This window comes from Squalius cephalus (genome assembly GCF_949319135.1).
Source record: "Squalius cephalus genome assembly, chromosome: 12".
Lineage (NCBI taxonomy): Eukaryota > Metazoa > Chordata > Actinopteri > Cypriniformes > Leuciscidae > Squalius > Squalius cephalus.
The window spans coordinates 21,431,701-21,457,221 of record NC_137133.1 but is presented as its reverse complement, the minus strand read 5'-3'; the positions used below and the strand labels follow the sequence as shown (position 1 = coordinate 21,457,221).

Genomic DNA, 25,521 nt, shown 5'->3' with positions numbered 1-25,521 from the left:
TCTCACAAAGTTCCATTATAATCAATGAATTTGTCTACACTGCACAATGAATCTCTTAGGGCCTGTTTACACCTGCACGTCATGCGTTTTCTCTGATTGGATAGCTATCAGATGCTGCATTCCAATTCGCATACTATCCATCCTAAATAGTATTCGAAATTAGAATTAGTGTGTCCAAAATCGTAGTACATTGGAATGACTATTCCAAAGATATCCGGATGGTCTACTTTTTCCGGTTAGAATCCGAAGTGCAAATCCACTCTAACGGCTACAAACACGAATACAAAGTGTTGAAAAACTACAAACATGGAGGATGTGCGAGTCCGACGGTTAGGTAGAGAGGTTTAGATAAAGGGGTTTGAGTGATTAAGTATCTAACCTGACGGAAAGATATTTATTCAATGTTATCCACATCATATTTAATCTGCTACAGCATTGTGAACATTTGTAAAGATATGTTTAGTCATTAACTTTTAAATGCATCATTATGCAAATTGCAAACACTTGAGGAGAGTCTCAGCATGAAAGACCCACGACTGGCAGATCAACATGCTACTACATTTCTCTCTGAAACGGTAGGAAATTAAATTGAATGTGAAGGATTTTAACTGTGACAAGATGATTAACAGGGCAGTTTAAACGGTGACAGGATGCACATAACTTAGCGAAAGAGCTGTCCGTTAAAAACACAATTATGACGAAGTAGTATGTCTCAAAGCTTGCCTACTCTTCTGCTACACTCTCGAAAGAACTGGGCCTTGTACCCCACAGTAAAGGCAGCTAGTGTGGCGTCAAAACCGCTCTATTCTAAAATAAATCAGATTGAAATCAGACATCTGATAATATTCCTGTTTACAGAAACTGTTAAATTGACTTGGAATTTAAACTCTTTCAACGCCTCATTAGCCCCGCAATGGAACAACTCATTAAGACTTGATTTTCCTCTGGGATCTGGCAATGAAAAAGGAGGGAATGTGAGTAAATTAAAATTCTCTAACAATAAGCAACACCACCCTCGCTTTGTTTAGGAAGAATATTGATTGAGTAATTACACAGAAAAATATGGGAAACACAAAATATGGGGGGGGGGGGGGGGGGGTATGAAGGTCACATATTTACTGCAGCTAAATATGGATGTACACTTGTTTCAACCGTCCCGACAGCACCTCCTGTTATTTAAACTTCTTTTGCCCTTAAACTAAAAAACTCTGATAATGCACACGTAAGGGTGTGTTTCAGTACTCATACACCTGCCATATTATCATTACAATGGCACATGAAACGATAAATACAACTTGTCAGTCAAAAAAAAGTACCGCACGAAAGAATTCACTCACCGCACTCAAAAACAGCTTTGCGGCTTTAACTCCAAAACGGCACGACATAAAGAAGAAATGTTTTCGCGGGTATGGTAGGCATTGCATGCTGTACGTGCTAACGGAATTTGACATACATGACGTGAGTAGTTTTCAAGGAAATCTCGGTGTTTCATCCGTTCCGCGTTTCAATCGTCCCGGCTCTCCCCTACTACATTACTGGTTGCTAAAGTTAGTTTGGTGTAAAATAAACATTGCCCATCCACATTGTTTATTTAAAGCTACAAGATACCAAAATGTTATAATGATTGTATACAAAATGTGATATATATGAAAATAGGGTAAGAATTTTAAACTTAATTCAAGATATATTCTCTGAAAACAAGCCTTGATATTTTTTTTTTATCTTGTTATGAAATGTTTACCTATATTACTGAAAAATGGTACAAATATATATATACTAAAGCCAGTTTGGTTAGAGGAATTAGCTGACAAAGAAAGCTCACTGTGTTGATTCCCATGATGTTTCACTTCTTCTCAGTCTAAAGCCAGTAAGTTAATTTGCACTGAAGCCTCACAGTGGGATGTTAATCTTTAGCGTGTGTTTGTGTGTCTAGATGTGTGTATAGTCTCATGGTGCACATAGGCTCATAGTTCTGGTCCAATCATAATCCCTTCTGACTGAATTGATGGGATATTGAGTGTTGTCTTTCCTGCTGTGCGTTGTTGAGTGTGATTTGAAGATGTTATTAGGCAGTTCTTCAACATTTGGGTTGGAAAACAGTATGAGCTACGATAACCCGATTATAATTTCCACTTGGGTGAACTTAGAATCGATCTCAAGACTCAAAACAACATACACTTCACAAACAAGCAGATGTAGAGGATCACGCTATCCTTCAGCACAGTGGTGGGTAAGACAGTCGTAGATCTGTTCGTATGGAGTTGTGGACAACAGATAAACACCAATGATAAATGCCAGTGTTGTAAAAGCTACTTTGTAACTTTATTAGCAACTTTCCAAGTAAAAGTAGATATATACATTGGGGCAATTTAAAGGGAAATATCTTTTAAATATGAAACATCAGATAAATAAAATAAATGAGTATTTATCTGGTACAAAATCAGTACGGATCACAATTAGAGTTATAGGGTTACTCAATAAAATTAAAAAAGATACATTTTCCCTAAATAAAGTAATAAAACGAGAAACACCCTATTCTTAACTGAATCAAAAACAAAGTAATAAACAGCTGAATTTAACTAAATATTTCACTTCAAAAAGATACAAGGTCCACACATTTTTTTGAACAGATAAACTGTCACACTATTAAAAAAATACAGTTAAGTTAGTAGGTTTACTACTTTTCCTTTTAATTGGTTAAATGCATTACACAATAATCATGCATTTATGATAATAAAATAAATAGGCGTAGTAACTTTTAAAAGAAAAGAGAAAATTGGGACGAGAAAAGATTTCAAGGCAAACTATTTTAAATAAAGTTTATGTTTTAGTACAGTGTAGGGGAGTCATTTGACTTTCAGTTCTCAAACCAGTTGAGAACCACTGCTTTAGCAGAATTCAACAGCAGCATGTCGACTCAAATCACACCATGAGGGCCTTCCATTCACGGGGGGTCAAAAACACATCTCTTATCTCAGTGACTTACATTCTCTCTCACTTCCTTTCAAAACTGAGATGCCTTGGTTGCTATTTCATGGAACAGATGGTGTGTGAGCACATTACCTCTCCACAGAGACATTACGGAGAAAAAGACTTTCAATCTGTTGAAGTCTGGCTTTCTTTCAGACATTATCACCATTTTCTAGCATCAGCAGAATCCCCTACACACACTTCTGAGGATTCCAGCAATATGACATTACCGCCTGACTTTGTTGCCTTTTAGGTCACAATGATAAACCACAAGCAAGACTATAAAGAATGTATCTAATTATAATTCACCTCAACAGTGAACAAGACAACAGACAGCATTCATGTCAATTTGGTCTGTACATTTAAATGGATAAACTGGATTGTACATTATATCATATATGGTAACAATTTACAATAAGGTTCATTAGTTAACTTTAGTTAACTACTTTAGTTAACATGAACTAAGAATGAACAATACTTCTTCAGCATTTATTAATCTTAGTTAATATTGATTTCAACATTTACTAATACGTTATTAAAATCAAAGGTTGTATTTGTTAACAGTAGTTATTGCACTGTGAACTAACATGAACAAACAATAAACAGCTGCATTTTTTTTAAACTAACTTTAACAAAGATTAATAAATAGTGTAACAAATGTATTGCTCATGGTTAGTTCATGTTAATTAATACAAATGTTAACTAATGAACCACAGACGCACGTCGGTAAATGAGGAAATTAACTTGCGCTCCCGGGGGTGGTTCAGCGCAAAGAGGAGGTGTGTTCCAGCGCAAACGTTCCCTGGTCCTATTTGGCAGGTTTAGAAAACAATTCCGCCACTGACCAGGAAAAACCTAGTCTAAAGTCAGTGGCGCGTTGCGCATGTTATTCATATGCTATTTTAAGCCCGCATGCTTGGCCATAATCAATGTAGCATGTACACAACGCGCATGCATAATTTGGGTGGGTTTCTCCCATCCCCATACAATGTCACTTCTCTGTCTTTTACAGCCCTGACGAGAACGCTGGTCTCCTCGGCTGTGAACCACTCCTGGCATGCACCTGGCAAATCCGCCGTTATAATACCAATCCGCCATGGAACAAGCGTGCCTGCTCTTAAAGGGAATGTGAGATGTCGCTCTGATTGGTTTATTTCACGTTATGCCCAAACCTCACCTATGAATAATGAAGCTAATTCAGACCAACCCATTTTAGATTTGCGTCGGGCACAAGAGTCATTTATCCCACCGGTATAATAACAACAGCGCCCAAGACCCGCCCACAAAGTTACTTGCGTTTCGTGCTTGATACTTGCGTTTCAGGTCGTTAAAATAGGGCCCCTAGTCTGGGGTGCATTTCCCGAACAACAACGTAACTCGCTGCTTAACTACCATAGTACGATGCATCGTTGAAGAAATCAACTAGCTAATCATGACTGTTTCCCGAAACCATACTGTCGCAAAGTGGTTATTCAACCACGTTGGTTTATGACGTCACGCATGTGGTGGAGTAATACCTTCTTTTAATTAATCTGTTTGAGATCGAATTAACGCTAGATGTTTTGCTATAAATTACAGACATGACATCTAAGGACTATTTCTAATTTATAACTTTATTTCCAGATTCAATCATAGGCTCGTTCTTACACACTAGAGCATGTACGCACATGCGCACTCTTCAAAAACGGTGCTTTAAATCTCTTGACAAACTAAAAGACGTAAATGACATTTGGATGTATTCTAAATAAAAGACATAGGTTGTACTGAATGTCAGCTTGCTTATTTTGCTCAAGATAAGGATTTATTAAGTCCACGTCATGAAAACTAGAAACTATGATTCTAACCACAGGTCGAGAGCTGTCGTTCCAACTACACAATTTTGCGATGCTGTTTGCGAATGTTAGTTAGAACGATGGTTTCGGAAACACTGACTCGTTGAACTGTGCTGATAACGACGGAACTTGTGAACATAGTTGGCTAACGATGCTTTTGGGAAACGCACCCCTGTTTATCAGTTCTCCTCTGTTCCCTACCTGTTTGTCTCCTTGGTTACTAATTAATTAGGTTCCTTGTTTCAGGTGTGTTGTGTTAATTAGTCTCGTTAGTTCCTCTTGTTTGCTATGTAACCAATATTTCTGTCTGTTCCTTGTCTTGTAATATTTAGAGTTCTATGTGATATGTGGTTGTACGTTTTCATGAGAATCCTTGGAATAAAGTCTTCTTTATCGTCTCCGTCGTCTGGCTCTTGATTACAGCCACCTATTCGTGACAATTGTAAAGCGACATAGTTTCCTAATCTGAGCAGGTAAAATATAATTAAAGAGTTAAAAAGAATAATCAAACATTCGCTCACTTTTAATGATGCTCAGATATCATTAAAACCTTTTTCATTTAGTCAGATGAAATAATGAGGTAATACATGCATTTAATTTAATCTTGTTGTGTTTCAATTTACTCAGAACCCATGTTTCACAGTGTGTATAATGTAGTGCGGTGGTTGTGATAGTCAGCACTATAGTATAATGGCCACTCTGACACCCATTATAAGTGCTAAACATTATGCGAGGCAGGACTTACGATATGGAGCATGATGTAGTCTCCTAGTCGGGGGGCGCTGTCAATGCGGACCAGAATCCCGTCCTTGATAGTAGTGCTGAAGCCCACCGCCAGTCTATCGGTCCGAGTGCTGGGCCTCTCGTTATTGGGCCATGTGTACGTGATAAGACCTCCACCCTTTCCAAAGATGTACGTCGCTCCAGCTGCAGGGAGGAATAGAGAAAGATAGTGTGAGGGATCAGCTGATTCTTTTACAATGCAACATCCAGCTGGTAGGATGTCAAAAGTACCAATATCAGTATTGTTAGTACAGAATTTTAACTCTATTCAGCACCAAAAGGCAGCAGACAGCAAAAAGCTTACGAAGAGCTTACGATGATGCAGCTACATAAGCTTGAGCAGTCAAAATTCCTGTCTTGGCAAAGTATTAATGTAAATACAGTCTGTCTGTCTTCAGCAAATGTAAACAGATGGGACATATAATTGAATGTGTCACAATATCAGATCTGTGCACTAGATCTTAGAGTGTAAATGCACTCTAAAAGGCTATTATGCTGTTAATATTTATCGAATAACATTATTGACAAGGAAAAGAAAACCACTCACTGCTCTTGACTGGATAATTTTAGTAGCTTTAATACAACTGAACATGAAGACAAAGTAAGGCTTAGAGAAAAAAAAATGCAGCAGATTTGAATTACAAGCTTTTTAGTCAGTCACCAATAACAGTGAATCCAATATCAATGGATTATATCTAATACTATAAAATTTGAGAATAATTTGTTTTATTTCACATTTTATTTCACATTAATACTTTATTTCTATACAAATGTAATGTTTTATACTGATATTGTTCACTGTTGTATGCTTTGTTCTTTAGGTTTTATTTGTCTTATTTCTTGCAATTTGCTAGATTACTGTAAAATCCATCTAGTGTTTAAGTAATTAGGCAAATCTGAATGCTGAATATCAGTATTCCAGAACTATAGCCCTATTCGGACACTAATTGTTTCTCATGGGGTTGTAAGGTATTTTCAACATTTACAGGGGCTAGTTAGGGCCCGAGCACCGATGGTGTGAGGACCCTCTTGGAATTGCTCTGTTTATTAGGGCCCGAGCACCGATGGTGTGAGGACCCTCTTGGAATTGCTCTGTTTATTAGGGCCCAAGCCCTGAAAGGGCGAAGGCCCTATTGTTTTCGGTAGGATTATTAGGGCCCAAGCCCTGAAAGGGCGAAGGCCCTATTGTTTCCGGTAGGATTATTTATTATTATTATTATTAGGGCCCAAGCCCTGAAAGGGCGAAGGCCCTATTGTTTTCGGTAGGATTATTGTTTATTATTAGGGCCCAAGCCCTGAAAGGGCGAAGGCCCTATTGTTTTCGGTAGGATTATTGTTTATTATTATTATTAGGGCCCAAGCCCTGAAAGGGCGAAGGCCCTATTGTTTTCGGTAGGATTATTTATTATTATTATTATTATTATTATTAGGGCCCAAGCCCTGAAAGGGCGAAGGCCCTATTGTTTTCGGTAGGATTATTTATTATTATTATTATTATTATTATTAGGGCCCAAGCCCTGAAAGGGCGAAGGCCCTATTGTTTTCGGTAGGATTATTAGGGCCCGAGCACCGATGGTGTGAGGACCCTCTTGGAATTGCTCTGTTTATTATTAGGGCCCGAGCACCGATGGTGTGAGGACCCTCTTGGAATTGCTCTGTTTATTATTAGGGCCCGAGCACCGATGGTGTGAGGACCCTCTTGGAATTGCTCTGTTTATTATTATTATTATTATTATTATTATTATTCTCCGCATTGAATTGCATTTTTGAGGGCCTAAACATGCGCGAAAACTCACGAAACTTTGCACACGCGTCAGAACTGGCGAAAATTTACATCTGATATAGGTTTCAGAATTGGACGGGGCAAAATGGCTCGATAGCGCCACCTATAAAAGTTCAACGGAGTGCGCCTCCCGCAACGTTCAACGTACGTGCACGAAATTCGGTACATACGTGTAATGACCTAATACCTACAAAAAAGTCTCTTGGAGCATAGCCCTAAACACAACAGGAAGTCAGCCATTTTGAACTTCCTCTCAGATTTTTGTGCAGTTTTTGCCATTTTCAGGCCTCGTACATTAACGAACTCCTCCTACAGTTTTAATCTGATCATCTTCAAATTTGGTGAGTGTAATCTTAAGGCCTTTGCGACGTTAAATTGCGAAGATCTTGAGTTTTCGTCGAAGGGCGGGTCCTCGGCGGCCTTACAAATTTCGATGTTTCGCCATGAAACAGGAAGTTGCTGTAACTCAGGCATGGAATGTCCAATCTGCCCCAAACTTCACACGTTTGATAAGAGTTCTGTCCTGAACACATGGCCATGCTCATATTCAGTTATAGTCATAGCGCCACCTGCTGGCAACAGGAAGTGACATGTTTAACACTGTTATGGACTCCTAATAACATATAAAAAAGTGCCAGCAAGTGCTAAACATGCTAACAACATACTAGAAGCATGCTAAAACATGCTAGCAAACTCTTAGCTAAGTGCTAAAGCATGCTATTATTGCAATTAAATAGGAATTTGCTGTAACTCAGGCATGGAATGTCCAATCTGCCCCAAACTTCACACTTTTGATAAGCGTTCTGTCCTGAACACATCTACATGAGAATATTCAGTTATAGTAATAGCGCCACCTACTGGCAACAGGAAGTGTCATGTTTAACACGTTGATGCCATTCTAGCAACATGTTAAAACATGCTAACAATGCTTAGCTAAGTTCTAAAGAATGCTAATTCAATGAAACATGACTTTGTTGTTACTCAAGAAGGCAATGTCCAATTTGCACCAAACTTCACATGTTTGATAAGAGTTCTGTCCTGAACACACATCCATGCTCATATTCAGTTATAGTCATAACGCCACCTACTGGCAACAGAAACTGACATGGTTAACACAGTAATGCAGTACTAACCACATAATTATTGTGTACTAAGCATGCTAGAAACAGACTGAACATGTTAGCAACACTTAGCTGAGTCATGAAGCATGCTATTATCACCATTATACAAAACATTTTGTAACTGACTTTGACATACTCTTACTATATATACCTCCTTAAATGTACATTTCCCAACCATGCTCTGCCTTCCTAAAGCCACCGAGTGTTGATGGCACGGGTGCGAGGGCCCTTTCATCGCTGCTTGCAGCTTTAATTATTATTATTATTCTTCTCCGCATTGAATTGCATTTTTGAGGGCCTAAACATGCGCGAAAACTCACGAAACTTTGCACACGCGTCAGAACTGGCGAAAATTTACATCTGATATAGGTTTCAGAATTGGACGGGGCAAAATGGCTCGATAGCGCCACCTATAAAAGTTCAACGGAGTGCGCCTCCTGCAACGTTCCACGTACGTGCACGAAATTCGGTACATACGTGTAATGACCTAATACCTACAAAAAAGTCTCTTGGAGCATAGCCCTAAACACAACAGGAAGTCAGCCATTTTGAACTTCCTCTCAGATTTTTGTGCAGTTTTTGCCATTTTCAGGCCTCGTACTTTAACGAACTCCTCCTACAGTTTTAATCTGATCATCTTCAAATTTGGTGAGTGTAATCTTAAGGCCTTTGCGACGTTAAATTGCGAAGATCTTGAGTTTTCGTCGAAGGGCGGGTCCTCGGCGGCCTTACAAATTTCGATGTTTCGCCATGAAACAGGAAGTTGCTGTAACTCAGGCATGGAATGTCCAATCTCCCCCAAACTTCACACGTTTGATAAGAGTTCTGTCCTGAACACATGGCCATGCTCATATTCAGTTATAGTCATAGCGCCACCTGCTGGCAACAGGAAGTGACATGTTTAACACTGTTATGGACTCCTAATAACATATAAAAAAGTGCCAGCAAGTGCGAAACATGCTAACAACATACTAGAAGCATGCTAAAACATGCTAGCAAACTCTTAGCTAAGTGCTAAAGCATGCTATTATTGCAATTAAATAGGAATTTGCTGTAACTCAGGCATGGAATGTCCAATCTGCCCCAAACTTCACACTTTTGATAAGCGTTCTGTCCTGAACACATCTACATGATAATATTCAGTTATAGTAATAGCGCCACCTACTGGCAACAGGAAGTGTCATGTTTAACACGTTGATGCCATTCTAGCAACATGTTAAAAATGCCATTGAGGTCTAAACATGCTAGAAACATGTTAAAACATGCTAGCAATACTTAGCTAAGTGCTAAAGCATGCTAATTCAATGAAACAGGATGTTGTTGTTACTCAAGAAGGCAATGTCCAATATGCGCCAAACTTCACACTTTTAATAAACGTTCTGTCCTGAACACATGACCATGCTCATATTCAGTTACAGTCATAGTGCCACCTGCTGGCAACAGGAAGTGACATGTTAAACACTGTTGTGGACATATAAAAACATATAAAAAAAGTGCCAGCAAGTGCTAAACATGCTAACAACATACTAGAAACATGCTAAAACATGCTAGCAAACACTTAGCTAAGTGCTAAAGCATGCTATTGCTGCAATTAAATAGGAATTTGCTGTAACACAGGCATGGAATGTCCAATCTGCCCCAAACTTCACACGTTTGATAAGAGTCATGGCCTGAACACATCTACATGAGAATATTCAGTTATAGTAATAGCGCCACCTGCTGTCAACAGGAAGTGACATGTTTAACACTGTTGTGGTCTCCTAATAACATATATAAAAGAGCCAGCAAGTGCTAAACAGGTTAGCAACATACTAGAAACATGCTAGCAAACACTTAGCTAAGTGATAAAGCATGCTATTACTGCAATTAAATAGGAATTTGCTGTAACTCAGGCATGGAACGTCCAATCTGCCCCAAACTTCACATGTTTGATAAGAATCATGGCCTGAACGCATGCCTATGCTCAAATTCAGTTATAGTAATAGCGCCACCTACTGGCAACAGGAAGTGACATGTTTAACACGTTGATGCCGTTCTAGCAACATGTTAAAAATGCCATTGAGTTCTAAACATGCTAGAAACATATTAAAACATGCTAGCAATACTTAGCTAAGTGCTAAAGCATGCTAATTCAATGAAACAGGACTTTGTTGTTACTCAAGAAGGCAATGTACAATCTACCCCAAACGTCACACGTTTGATAAGAGTTATCTCTTGAACACATGTCCATGCTCATATTTAGTTATAGTCATAGCGCCACCTGCTGGCAACAGGAAGTGACGTTTAACACTGTTCTTGACTCCTAATAACATATAAAAAAATGCCAGTAGGTGCTAAACATCCTACCAACATACTAGAGACATGCTAAACCATAATAGCAAACACTTAGCTAAGTGCTAAAGAATGATATTACTGCAATTAAATATGAATTTGCTGTAACTCAGGCATGGAATGTCCAATCTGCCCCAAACTTCACACTTTTGATAAGCGTTCTGTCCTGAACACATGACCATGCTTATATTCAGTTACAGTCATAGCGCCACCTGCTGGCAACAGGAAGTGACATGTTTAACACTGTTGTGGACTCCTAATAACATATAAAAAAGTGCCAGCAAGTGTTAAACATGCTAACAACATACTAGAAACATGCTAAAACATGCTAGCAAACTCTTAGCCAAGTGCTAAAGCATGCTATTATTGCAATTAAATAGGAATTTGCTGTAACTCAGGCATGGAATGTCCAATCTGCCCCAAACTTCACACTTTTGATAAGAGTCATGGCCTGAACACATCTACATGAGAATGTTCAGTTATAGTAATAGCGCCACCAACTGGCAACAGGAAGTGACATGTTTAACACGTTGATGCCGTTCTAGCAACATGTTAAAACATGCTAACAATGCTTAGCTAAGTTCTAAAGAATGCTAATTCAATGAAACATGACTTTGTTGTTACTCAAGAAGGCAATGTCCAATTTGCACCAAACTTCACATGTTTGATAAGAGTTCTGTCCTGAACACACATCCATGCTCATATTCAGTTATAGTCATAACGCCACCTACTGGCAACAGAAACTGACATGGTTAACACAGTAATGCAGTACTAACCACATAATTATTGTGTACTAAGCATGCTAGAAACAGACTGAACATGCTAGCAACACTTAGCTGAGTCATGAAGCATGCTATTATCACCATTATACAAAACATTTTGTAACTGACTTTGACATACTCTTACTATATATACCTCCTTAAATGTACATTTCCCAACCATGCTCTGTCTTCCTAAAGCCACAGAGTGTTGATGGCACGGGTGCGAGGGCCCTTTCATCGCTGCTTGCAGCTCTAATTATTATTATTATTATTATTATTATTATTATTTTGTCAACCTTTCGGCCACTTTTGGGGCCCTTAACATGCTCGAAAACTCTTGAAAAACACAGGTCAGAACCCGCGGCCATCAGGGCCGGACTGAAGCTGGTACCCGGGCGTGGCAGGGGGGCTCGACAGCGCCCCCTGGAACGGGATCCGAACACTTGTCCATAAATCAGACACGCTTGCATGTAATAATATGAAACTCGGTACACATATAGATCTCATCGGGCCGAACAACTTTCGTGCTCTAAGTTTTACGCCAGCCCAACAGGAAGTCGGCTATTTAGGGTTGTTTGGAAACGCATGCTGTGGAATTTAATGTACTCCTCCTAGGGAATTCATCGATTCGCCTCCAAACTCGGTGTGCATGAAGTCAAGACATTGAGGATGCTAAATTGCGGACGGATTTTTGATATCTCGAACGGTTTGGCCGTGGCGAGGAAACGAATTTATGGCGAAAAAATGAAACAGGAAGTGTGTTATAACTTCTGCATACATTAACTGATCTTGATGAAACTTCAGCAGTGTGTTCGTTGTAAGAGGCCGATCGCACAGATGTGACTATTGTGAGTCAAAGTTATAGCGCCACCAACAGGCAGCAGGAAGTACATCACTATTAAAATGCTTTGAAATCACTGTCTTATTTTTACCAGATTTGCTTCAAACTTTATGTGTACAATGTAGACACACGGCAGATGTAAACCTGTGAAAGGATTATTGATATCTTAGATACTGTTGCCGTGGCAACGCATCAAACTTTAAGATTCTTTTTTTATGCTTTTGAGACTCTTAACATACTTGAAATTGCATGAAACTCGACAGACACATCACATTTATTATCCAGTAGACATGTGCAAAGTTTCAGAAACGGGCGTGGTGAGGGGCTCAGTAGCGCCACCTTTAGTCATAAGTGGGGGGGTTAGTTTTATCAACAGCAACAAAACTTGGTATGCGTATTGTTCTCATCAAGACGGACAACTTTCTAATTTACATGAACCATCTCCGACCAACAGGAAGAGAGATATTTTGGTTTGAATGTGGATTTTCTGAAGAATTTTCTCTCCCTCTCTCTGTGTCTGTGTGTGTGTGAGGGGAGGGGGGGATTTGACTATTGCTTTTATATTGTTAATCAAGGTTTCAGGGGCTTTTGGGGTCCTTAACGTGCTCAAAAACTCTTGAAACTTTGCACACAGGTCAGAACCCACGGCCATCAGGGCCGGGCTGAAGCTGGTACCCGGGCATGGCTGGGGGGCTCAACAGTGCCCCCTTGAACGGGGTTCTAAAACTTGATCCATATATCAAACACGCTCGCATGAATTAATATGAAACTCGGTACACATATAGATCTCATCGGGCCGAACAACTTTACCCCGGTCAAGTTTTACGCCAGCCCAACAGGAAGTCGGCTATTATGGGTTGTTTGGAAAACGCTTGCTGTGGAATGTGAAATACTCCTCCTAGAAAATTCACCGTGTCCCCTTCAAACTCGGTGTGCATGTAGTCAAGACTTTGAGGATGCTAAATTGCGGACGGATTTTTGATATCTCGAATGGTTTGGCTGTGGCGAGGAATCGAATTTATGGCGAGAAAAGAGAAACACGGAAGTGGAATAACTTCTGCATACATTAACTGATCTTGATGAAACTTCAGCAGTGTGTTCGTGGTAAGAGGCCGATCAGATGGATGTAGCTATTGTGAGTCAAAGTTATAGCGCCACCAACTGGCAGCAGGAAGTGTGTCACTTTCAACATGCTTTTGACAAAAGTGGGGGGGGTTAGTTTTAACTACAGTAAAGAAAAAATAGTTTGTATATTGTTCTCATCAAGCCGGACAACTTTCTAATTTACATTCAATAGCTCTGGGCATCAGGAAGTCAGATATTTTGGTCTGAATGTGAATTTTTTTGCAAAATCAGCCTCTGAATTTTTAGCCACTCCTCTTAAACTATTTATTTTATTCGTACCAAACTTTTTCAACATGATGAAACTACATTAAATATGCTAAATTGTGAATGGATAATAAATATCTCAAACGGTTTTGCTATGGCGAGGGATTAAATAATGTCCAAAAAGGAAACACTAAAAATCTTCTAAAAATGTAATTATATACCATTTATTTCTATATAAAAGTATACAAATATCACAACTAAACCCATTTTATTCTGTTTTTGCAATTCAAGAAGAATGAAAAAGTTAAAACAGGCTATTTAGTGCTATTTGGTTCAACAAAAAAGCAAACATAGGGCTATACTGCCCTCTTGTGTCCAAAAGGACATCAAAAAAGTATATAAAACTTTTTACCAGGTAGGCCAATATTGTATTTAAATATACATGTATTAGGTATGTGTCTGAGGATATTTTCCCACCGGTTAATCGACGTGTGACACGAGTGGGTGCTTTTAAATCGCTAATATAATAGTGTAAGAAAAATAATGATAATGTTGCACACACAAATCACACACATGTGGGAAAGAATGATGCTTTTAAACAACACTAAACCGCCATTAGGTGTCGCCAGGCATCCATCTTAATAAGCGAGTCATTGATTCATTCGTTCAAACGATTTGTTCGAATGAGTCGATCATGATTAAGACAGATGTTTATGGATTGATCATTCAATCTTTGAGTCAACCGATTCGTTAAAAATGCTGAATCGTTCAGTTATGAGAAAACACGTGATGCGTGATGGTTCTGCCGTGATCTTTGTTTAACTATTTTCGCTGCTGAAACAGAACAAAAACAGTCAACATTGCATCTAAAATGTAAGTGACTTAATTGTAACTGTTTATTAACCTGTTGTATGAAATCTAGGGGTGGGAGAAAAAAATTATTCTTAGATGCATCGCGATGCGGACGTGGACGATTCTGAATCGATTCACAAATGTCAAAAAATCGATTCTCTAAAAAAATTTTTTCTAATAACGTAATATTGACGGAAGGCAAAAGGCGGAACTCTAAGCGGACGTGCGTGCAGTCTGTGGCGCGCACATAACAGAGAAGTTTCTTCTGCTCACCAAGGCTGCATTTATTTGATTAAAAATACAAACAAAAACAGTAATATTGTAAAATAGTATTCCAATTTAAAACAGCTGCTTTCTATTTTAATATATTTTAAACTGTTATTTATTCCTGTGATCAAAGCTGAGTTTTCAGCATCATTACTCCAGTCGTCACTGTCACATGATCCTTCAGAAATTATTCTAATATGATGATTGATACTCAAGAAACATTCATTATTATTTTAAATGTCGAAAACAGTTGTGTACAGTCTTTGATGAATAGAAAGTTCAAAAGAACAGCATTTATCTGAAATCTAAAGCTTTTGTAACGTTAAACACTACCGCTCAAAAGTTTTGGGTTAGTAATAATTAAAATTTTATTTTTTGGGGAAATAAATAAAATAAATCAGTACTTTTATTTATGAAGGATGAGTTAAACTGATCAACAGTTACAGTAAAGACATTTATAATGTTAAAAATATATATATTTGAAATATATGCTGTTCTTTTGAACTTTACATTCATCAAAGCATTTTGAAAAAAAAAAATCTGTACACAACTGTTTTCAACATTGAAAATAATAATGAATATTTATTGAGCATCAATCATCATATTAGTATGATTTCTGAAGGATCATGTGACACTGAAGACTGGAGTAATGATGCTGAAAACTCAACTTTGATCACAGAAATGAATTACTATGTAAAATATTTAAAAATTGAAAACAGCTGTTTTAAATTGGAATAATATTTCACAATATTACTGTTTTTTTTTTTTTTTTATCAATAAATGCAGCCTTGGTGAGCAGAAGAGACTTCTCCTAAAAACATTAAAAATCTTACTGACCCCAAACTTTTGAACAATAATATATATATATATATACATATATATGTATGTGTGTGTATGTATGTATGTATGTATATATATATATAAATATAGCTGCGAGCAGCGATGGAGGGCCAAAGCCGGCGGTACCGCCACCCCGGTGCCTTTAGGTAACTAAAGGCACCGGGGTTGCGGTGCCACCGGCTTGGGCCCGTAATCGCTGCTCGCAGCTATATTTATTCTTATTTTTCTGTCAACCTTTCGGGCACTTTTGAGACCCTTAACGTGCTCGAAAACTCTTGAAACTTTGCACACGGGTCAGAACCCGCGGCCATCAGGGCCGGGCTGAAGCTGGTACCCGGGCGTGGCAGGGGGGCTCAACAGCGCCCCCTTGAACGGGGTCCGAAAACTTGGTCCATAAATCAGACACGCTTGCATGTAATAATATGAAACTCAATACACATATAGATCTCATCGGGCCAAACAACTTTCGTACTTTTACTTTTTACGCCAGCCCAACAGGAAGTCGGCTATTTTGGGTTGTTTGGAAACGCATGCTGTGGAATTTAATGTACTCCTCCTAGGGAATTCATCCATTCGCCTCCAAACTCAGTCAGCATGAAGTCAAGACATTGAGGATGCTAAATTGCGGACAGATTTTTGATATCTCGAACGGTTTGGCCGTGGCGAGGACACGAATTCATGGCGAATAATGGAAACAGGAAGTGTGTTATAACTTCTGCATACATTAACTGATCTTGATTAAACTTCAGCAGTGTGTTCGTTGTAAGAGGCCGATCACATGGATGTGACTATTGTGAGTCAAAGTTATAGCGCCACCAACTGGCAGCAGGAAGTGTGTCCCTTTCAAAATGCTTTAAAATCACCCTCTTATTTTTACCCGATTTGCTTAAAACTTTATGTGTATAATGTAAACACACGGCAGATGTAGACCTGTGAAAGGATTGTTGATATCTTTAATAATGTTGCCATGGCAACGCATCAAACTTTAATATTCTTTTTTGATGCTTTTGAGACTCTTAACATACTTGAAATTGGATGAAACTCGACAGACACATCACATTTATTAGCCCGTAGACATGTGCAAAGTTTCAGAAACGGGCGTGGTGAGGGGCTCAGTAGCGCCACCTTTAGTCATAAGTGGGGGGGTTAGTTTTATCAACAGCAACAAAACTTGGTATGTGTATTGTTCTCATCAAGACGGAAAACTTTCTAATTTACATTAACCATCTCCGACCAACAGGAAGAGAGATATTTTGGTTTGAATGTGGATTTTCTGAAGAATTTTCTCTCCCTCTCTCTGTGTCTCTGTGTGTGTGAGGGGAGGGGGGGATTTGACTATTGCTTTTATATTGTTAATCAAGGTTTCAGGGGCTTTTGGGGTACTTAACCTGCTCAAAAACTCTTGAAACTTTGCACACAAGTCAGAACCCCCTGCCATCAGGGACGGGCTGAAGCTGGTACCCGGGCGTGGCAGGGGGGCTCAACAGCGCCCCCTTGAACTGGGTCCCAAAACTTGGACCATAGATCAAACACGCTTGCATGAATTAATATGAAACTCGGTACACATATAGATCTCATCGGGCCGAACAACTTTCCCCCAGTCAAGTTTTACGCCAGCCCAACAGGAAGTCGGCTATTATGGGTTGTTTGGAAAACGCTTGCTGTGGAATGCGAAGTACTTCTCCTAGAGAATTCATCCAATCCCCACCAAACTCGGTGTGCATGAAGTCAAGACATTGAGGTTTCTAAATTGCGGACGGATTTTTGATATCTCGAACGGTTTGGCCGTGGCGAGGAAACGAATTTATGGCGAGAAAAGAGAAACACGAAGTGGTATAACTTCTGCATACATTAACTGATCTTGATGAAACTTCACCAGTGTGTTCGTGGTAAGAGGCCGATCAGATGGATGTAACTATTGTGAGTCAAAGTTTTAGCGCCACCAACTGGCAGCAGGAAGTGTGTCACTTTCAACATGCTTTTGACAAAAGTGGGGGGGGGGTTAGTTTTACCAACAGTTACAAAAATCTGTATATATATTGGTCTCATCGAGCCAGACAACTTTCTAATTTACAGTCATTAGCTCTGAGCCAAAGGAAGTCAGATATTTTGGTTTGAATGTGGATTTTTTGGATATTTCAGACTCTGAGTTTTTTGCTACTCTTCCTAACTGGTTTATTATATTCACACCAAACTTTTTCAAAATGATGAAAATACATTAAATATGCTAAATTGTGAACGGATATTAAACATCTCAAACGGTTTTGCTATAGTGAGGGACTAAAGTAATGTCCAAAAAGGAAACACTAAAAGCCTCATTTCTTCAAAAAATGTAATTAAACACCATTTATTTCTATAAAAAAATATACAAATATCACAACTAAACCCATTTAATTCTTTTTTTTTCATTTTAAGAATTATTTATAAGTTTAAAAATAGTTATTGTACTATTTAGTCCCATAAAAGTCAAGTCATACATAGGGCTATACTGCCCTCTTGTGTTCAAAATCAGGTAGGCCTATAGTATTTATATATAAATATATTAGGGATGTGACTCTGGAAATATTTCCCCACCGGTTAATCGATGTGTGACACCGCTGGGGGCTTTTGAATCGCTAACTTAAAAACGAAAGTAAAATATGTTCGTCCGCACTGACTTTGATAATGGTTGAGCGAGCGTTTTCAATGAATTCCTATGGATGACTCTGTTTTTCTCGTTCCTCGCCATGGACGCGCACCGGTATGAATGCCCGTGCAGCAGTGAGTATTTTAGTTTAATTTTAAAATTAGCGCCTTTCGGGAGGCGGATTGCTTGAATTTATTTGACAAAAGCACAATGTTGTATTTTATTGCGACTGTAAACAAGTATAAGTTAACACTTTGCAGTTTGAATGATGTCCTGTAAATGACGGAGTATGTTTTTATGTGTCCACTGTTCAATCGCACCCGCACCCGCGCCCGTGCCACACACACACACACACACACACACACACACACACACACACTCCAGCATTGCAATCTTGACATCGCAGCCTGTTCATTATAGCCTTAATAAAATATAATAATAAAATAGTCAACCTAGCATATAAAAATTACACTGCTCTGTTTAAATAGTCAGTAGTACAATTTGTACCATTCACGGTAAGCACCGCTCCACTGTGATGTTTCAAGCACATTTTTGCGCGTGTGAAGAGGATGATTTTTTCCGTTGATATTGGAACACGAGTGAAGAACAAAGCCTATAATAAAGAATAGTTTAGCATCCAAATACATCGCAAATGTTGAAACATTTTGATTCTAATGAGAGGGTTACGTGAGCCCAACACTGTTTACTTTCATTTTTATTTTTACATTAAATTTAAAGGATTTGTTGTGGAATATTTTGAGTGTATCATAAAATCAGAATAAGGTAAGTCAAGTAATATTTTCTGTCTTTTATATATTTATATATATATATATATATATATAAATATAGCTGCGAGCAGCGATGAAGGGCCAAAGCCGGCGGTACCGCCACCCCGGTGCCTTTAGGTAACTAAAGGCACCGGGGTTGCGGTGCCACCGGCTTGGGCCCGTAATCGCTGCTCGCAGCTATATTTATTATTATTTTTTTTTTTTCTACTTCTTGGGCACTTTTGGGGCCCTTAACATGCTCAAAAACTCTTGAAATTTTGCACACACGTCAGAACCTGCGGCCATCAGGGCCGGACTGAAGCTGGTACCCGGGCGTGGCACGGGGGCTCGACAGCGCCCCCTGGAATGGTGTCTGAAAAATTGGTCCATAAATCAAACACGCTTGCATGTAATAATATGAAACTCAGTCCACATATAGATCTCATCGGGCCGAACAACTTTCGTGCTCTAAGTTTTACACCAGCCCAAAAGGAAGTCGGTTATTATACGTTGTTTGGAAAACGCATACAATGGAATGTGAAATACTCCTACTAGGGAATTCATCCGATCGCCACCAAACTAGGTGTGAATGAAGTCAAGACATTGAGGATGCTAAATTGCGGACGGATTTTTGATATCTCGAACAGTTTGGCCGTGGCGAGGAAACGAATTTATGGCGAATAATGGGACACAGGAAGTGTGTTATAACTTCTGCATACATTGACTGATCTTGATGAAACTTCAGCAGTGTATTCGTTGTAAGAGGCCGATCACATAGATGTGACCTTTGTGAGTCAAAGTTATAGCGCCACCAACTGGCAGCAAGAAGTTTGTCATTTTCAAAATGCTTTGAAATCATCCTCTTATTTTTACCCGATTTGCTTCAAACTTTATGTGTATAATGTAAATACATGGCAGATGTAGACTTGTGAAAGGATTATTTATATCTTAGATACTGTTGCCGCGGCAACGCATCAAACTTTAATATTCTTTTCGGATGCTTTTGAGACTCTTCGCATGCTTGAAATTGGATGAAACTCGACAGACACATAACACTTATTAGCCAGTAGACATGTGAAAAGTTTCAGAAATGGGCGTGGCAGGGGGGTTCAACAGCGCCACCTTGAACAGGGTCTGAAAACTTGGTCCATATATCAAACACGCTTGCATGAATTAATATGAAACTCGGTACACATATAGATCTCATCAGGCCGAACAACTTTCCCTCTGTCAAGTTTCACGCCAGCCCAACAGGAAGTCGGCTATTATGGGATGTTTGGAAAACGCTTGCTGTGGAATGTGAAGTACTCCTCCTAGAGAATTCATCCCATCCCCACCAAACTCGGTGTGCATGAAGTCAAGACATTGAGGATGCTAAATTGTGGACGGATTTTTGATATCTCGAACGGTTTGGCCGTGGCGAGGAAACGAATTTATGGCGAGAAAAGAGAAACACGAAGTGGAATAACTTCTGCATACATTAACTGATCTTGATGAAACTTCAGCAGTGTGTTCGTGGTAAGAGGCCGATCAGATGGATGTAACTATTTTGAGTCAAAGTTATAGCGCCACCAACTGGCAGCAGGAAGTGTGTCACTTTCAAAATGTTTTTGACAAAAGTGGGGGGGTTAGTTTTACCAACAGTTAAAAAAAATCACAATATATGTTGGTCTCACCGAGCCGGACAACTTTCTAATTTACAGTTATTAGCTCAGAGCAAAAGGAAGTCAGATATTTTGGTTTGAATGTGGATTTTTTGGATATTTCAGACTCTGAGTATTTAGCTACTCTTCCTAACTGGTTTATTTTATTCACACCAAACTTTTTCAACATGATGAAAACACATTAAAGATGCTAAATTGTGAACGGATATTAAACATCTCAAATGGTTTTTCTATAGTGAGGGACTAAAGTAATGTACAAAAAGGAAACTAAAAGCCTCATCTTCTAAAAATGTAATTAAACACCATTTATTTCTATATAAAAGTATAAAAATATCACAACTAAACCCATTTTATTCTTTTTTTTCAATCTAATAAATATTTATAAGTTTAAAAATAGTAATTGTACTATTTAGTCCCATAAAAGTCAAGTCATACATAGGGCTATACTGCTCTCTTGTGTTCAAAATCAGGTAGGCCTATTGTATCTACATAAAAATATACTAGTGACGGTGAGAATATTTTACCACCGGTTAATCGACGTGTGACACCGCTGGGGGCTTTTGAATCGCCAACATAAAAACGAAAGTAAAATATGTTCGTCCGCACTGACATTGATAGTGGTTGAGCGAGCGTTTCAAATGAATTCCTATGGAAGTAGGAATTAACTGAAAAACGTTCACTCTGTTCTGCTCGTTCCTCGCCGTGGATGCGCACCGTTATGAATGCCTGTGAAGCCATGAGCATTTTAGTTTAATTTTAAAATTAGCGCCTTTCGGGGGTGGATTGCTTGAAATTATTTTACAAAAGCACAATGTTGTGTTTTATTGCGACTGTACACAAATATAAGTTAACACTTTGCAGTTTGAATGTCGTCCTGTATAATGACGGAGTATGTTTTTATGTGTCCACTGTTCCATCGCGCCCACGCCACACACACACACGCACACACACACACACACACACACACACACACACGGTTTACTATCTTTGTGGGGACTCTCCATAGACTTAATGGTTTTTATACTTTACAAACTGTATATTCTATCTCCTCACACTAACCCTACCCCTAAACCTACCCATCACAGAAAACTTTCTGCATTTTTACATTTCCCCAAAAACTCATTCTGTATGATTTATAAGCTTGTTTACCCATGGGGACCTCTATTTAGGTCCCCACTGTGACACGAGTCCCCATGAGTCTGTGTGCATTCAGGTTGAAGTCCCCATCGGGATAGAAAAACATGAACACACATATACACACACACACACACACACACACACACACACATTCCAGCATTGCAATCTTGACATCGCAGCCTGATCATTATAGCCTTAATAAAATATAATAATAAAATAGTCAACCTAACATATAAAAATTACACTGCTCTAAATAGTCAGTAGTACAATTCGTACATTCACAGTAAGCACCGCTCCACTGTGATGTTTCCAAGCACATTTTTGCGCATGTGAAGAGGATGATTTTTTCCATCAATATTGGAACACGAGTGAAGAACAAAGCCTATAATAAAGAATAGTTTAGCATCCAAATACATGGCAAATGTTGAAACATTTTGATTCTAATGAGAGGGTTACGTGAACACAACACTGCTTACTTTCATTTTTATTTTTACATTAAATTTAAAGGATTTGGTGTGGAATATTTTGAGTGTATCGTAAAATCAGAATAAGGTAAGTCAAGTAATATTTTCTGTCTTTTATATATTTATATATGTGTGTATATATATATATATATATATATATATATATATATATATATATATATATATATATATATATACTGTATATATATATATATATATATATATAAAAATATAGCTGCGAGCAGCGATGAAGGGCCAAAGCCGGGGTTGCGGTGCCACCGGCTTGGGCCCGTAATCGCTGCTCGCAGCTATATTTATTCTTATTTTTCTGTCAACCTTTCGGGCACTTTTGGGGCCTTTAACATGCTCGAAAACTCTTGAAATTTTGCACACAGGTCAGAACCTGCGGCCATCAGGGCCGGGCTGAAGCTGGTACCCGGGCGTGGCAAGGGGGCTCAACAGCGCCCCCTTGAACGGGGTCCGAAAACTTGGTCCATAAATCAGACACGCTTGCATGTAATAATATGAAACTCAATACACATATAGATCTCATCGGGCCAAACAACTTTCGTACTTTTACTTTTTACGCCAGCCCAACAGGAAGTCGGCTATTATGGGTTGTTTGGAAACGCATGCTGTGGAATTTAATGTACTCCTCCTAGGGAATTCATCCATTCGCCTCCAAACTCAGTCAGCATGAAGTCAAGACATTGAGGATTCTAAATTGCGGACGGATTTTTGATATCTCGAACGGTTTGGCCGTGGCGAGGACTCGAATTTATGGCGAATAATGGAAACAGGAAGTGTGTTATAACTTCTGCATACATTAACTGATCTTGATTAAACTTCAGCAGTGTGTTCGTTGTAAGAGGCCGATCACATGGATGTGACTATTGTGAGTCAAAGTTATAGCGCCACCAACTGGCAGCAGGAAGTGTGTCCCTTTCAAAATGCTTTGAAATCACCCACTTATTTTTACCCGATTTGCTTCAAACTTTATTTGTATAATGTAAACACACGGCAGATGTAGACCTGTGAAAGGATTTTTGATATCTTTAATACTGTTGCCATGGCAACGCTTCAAACTTTAATATTCTTTTTTGATGCTTTTGAGACTGTTAACATACTTGAAATTGGATGAAACTCGACAGACACTTATTAGCCCGTAGACTTGTGCAAAGTTTCAGAAACGGGCGTGGTGAGGGGCTCAGTAGCGCCACCTTTAGTCATAAGTGGGGGGGTTAGTTTTATCAACAGCAACAAAACTTGGTATGTGTATTGTTCTCATCAAGACGGACAACTTTCTAATTTACATTAACGATCTCTGACCAACAGGAAGAGAGATATTTTGGTTTGAATGTGGATTTTCTGAAGAATTTTCTCTCCCTCTCTCTGTGTCTCTGTGTGTGTGAGGGGAGGGGGGGATTTGACTATTGCTTTTATATTGTTAATCAAGGTTTCAGGTAGGGATGTTGCGGTGACGGATTTTTTCCACCGGTTAATCGACGTGTAAAAAAACCGGTAATCCCGGTGTCACCGGGGTTGCGTGTCAGGGATTTCGGGTGGCCGAAAATGCGGACGTGCACACGTCTCAATTTTACTTTCACTTTAATTAGCGGCAATTCAGTAGCATTTGTTTGAATTAATCATGGGTTAATTTATTTTATTCTTAATAAAAATACACAAAACAATAAGACACTCGCTTGTATTACACACATCTTTATTGCAAAATGAATAATAACTTAACACACCATGTAAAAACTAAACAAAAGCACTTATGAAACACCTTTAAAGTGCATTTATTAAAACGAACCACTGCACACATCGTGCAAGTATCAAACAAGAAATTATATTAAAAAAATCACTATTCGTTAAATAAAGTGCCTGCCTTTTTCAGCAAAAAAAAAAAAAAAAAAAAAAAAAACAAAAAAAAAAACACCGCACAACCATCGAATATGAAACGAACAAACATCAAAAACTTTGTTAAATAAGGTAGCCTACCCGAATAATCACTGGACACTTAAGTGCAAAAAAAAAAAAAAAAAAAAAACTAATAAAAAAATTAAACTCACGTTTGCATTTCTCTTTGAAACCAGATCTTCCGCCATCCTTTGCCAGTTAGCTCGCCTCACTCTCCTCAAATGATAAATGAAATCGGACACCTGCTGCTTAAAGGCCTGATCACATATCGCGTCTTTTGCGCGCGCAAGTTCGTTATTTCAAATGTAGGCGCGCGGTATGCGCGCTCATAATGGAAGCTCGTTTTTTCCAAGCGCGTCCGCGCCGCATCGAGATAAAAACATCTCAACTTTTCAGAATGCCGCAAGCTCACCGCAGGTCGCGTGACAAGAACCAAGCTTTGCAACGACAGATGCCTCCGGAGCGCAACCACCCGAGCGCTTTGGAAAAAGGAGAACGCGGCGCGCCTAGCGTTTTCTATGCGTTTTTAGGCGCGATATGTGAACGTTCCGCTTACGCTAAATTACGAAGGCACGTAGTCACTAACTGAATTAAGTGCTTTATTACTATAGGCTAAAACTTCAACACGATGGTGACGGTGCCGGTGGTCAAGTGCTATGACCGGTAGGTGGGTTAAACACCGTGTATCACCGGTAACACCGACTATCGCAACAAGCCTAGTTTCAGGGGCTTTTGGGGTCCTTAACGTGCTCAAAAACTCTTGAAACTTTGCACACAAGTCAGAACCCCCTGCCATCAGGGACGGGCTGAAGCTGGTACCCGGGCGTGGCAGGGGGGCTCAACAGCGCCCCCTTGAACGGTGTCCCAAAACTTGGTCCATAGATCAAACACGCTTGCATGAATTAATATGAAACTCGGTACACATATAGATCTCATCGGGCCGAACAACTTTCCCCCGGTCAAGTTTTACGCCAGCCCAACAGGAAGTCGGCTATTATGGGTTGTTTGGAAAACGCTTGCTGTGGAATGCGAAGTACTCCTCCTAGAGAATTCATCCAATCCCCACCAAACTCGGTGTGCATGAAGTCAAGACATTGAGGATTCTAAATTGCGGACGGATTTTTGATATCTCGAACGGTTTGGCCGTGGCGAGGAAACGAATTTATGGCGAGAAAAGAGAAACACGAAGTGGAATAACTTATGCATACATTAACTGATCTTGATGAAACTTCA

At 39.1% G+C, this 25,521-nt stretch overlaps 1 protein-coding gene across 16 annotated transcripts in view; it reads right to left on the bottom strand.

Annotated features, from left to right (window-relative positions):
• nrxn3b (neurexin 3b) overlaps positions 1-25,521 on the bottom strand; it is an 812,755-nt gene that overhangs the window by 117,891 nt on the left and 669,343 nt on the right. For all 16 annotated transcript variants that reach the window (XM_079888939.1, XM_079888942.1, XM_079888947.1 and 13 more), the window contains one exon: positions 5,548-5,729. In XM_079888939.1, coding sequence (XP_079745065.1) covers positions 5,548-5,729 — 182 coding nt within the window. The remainder of the gene's footprint in view (positions 1-5,547; positions 5,730-25,521) is intronic.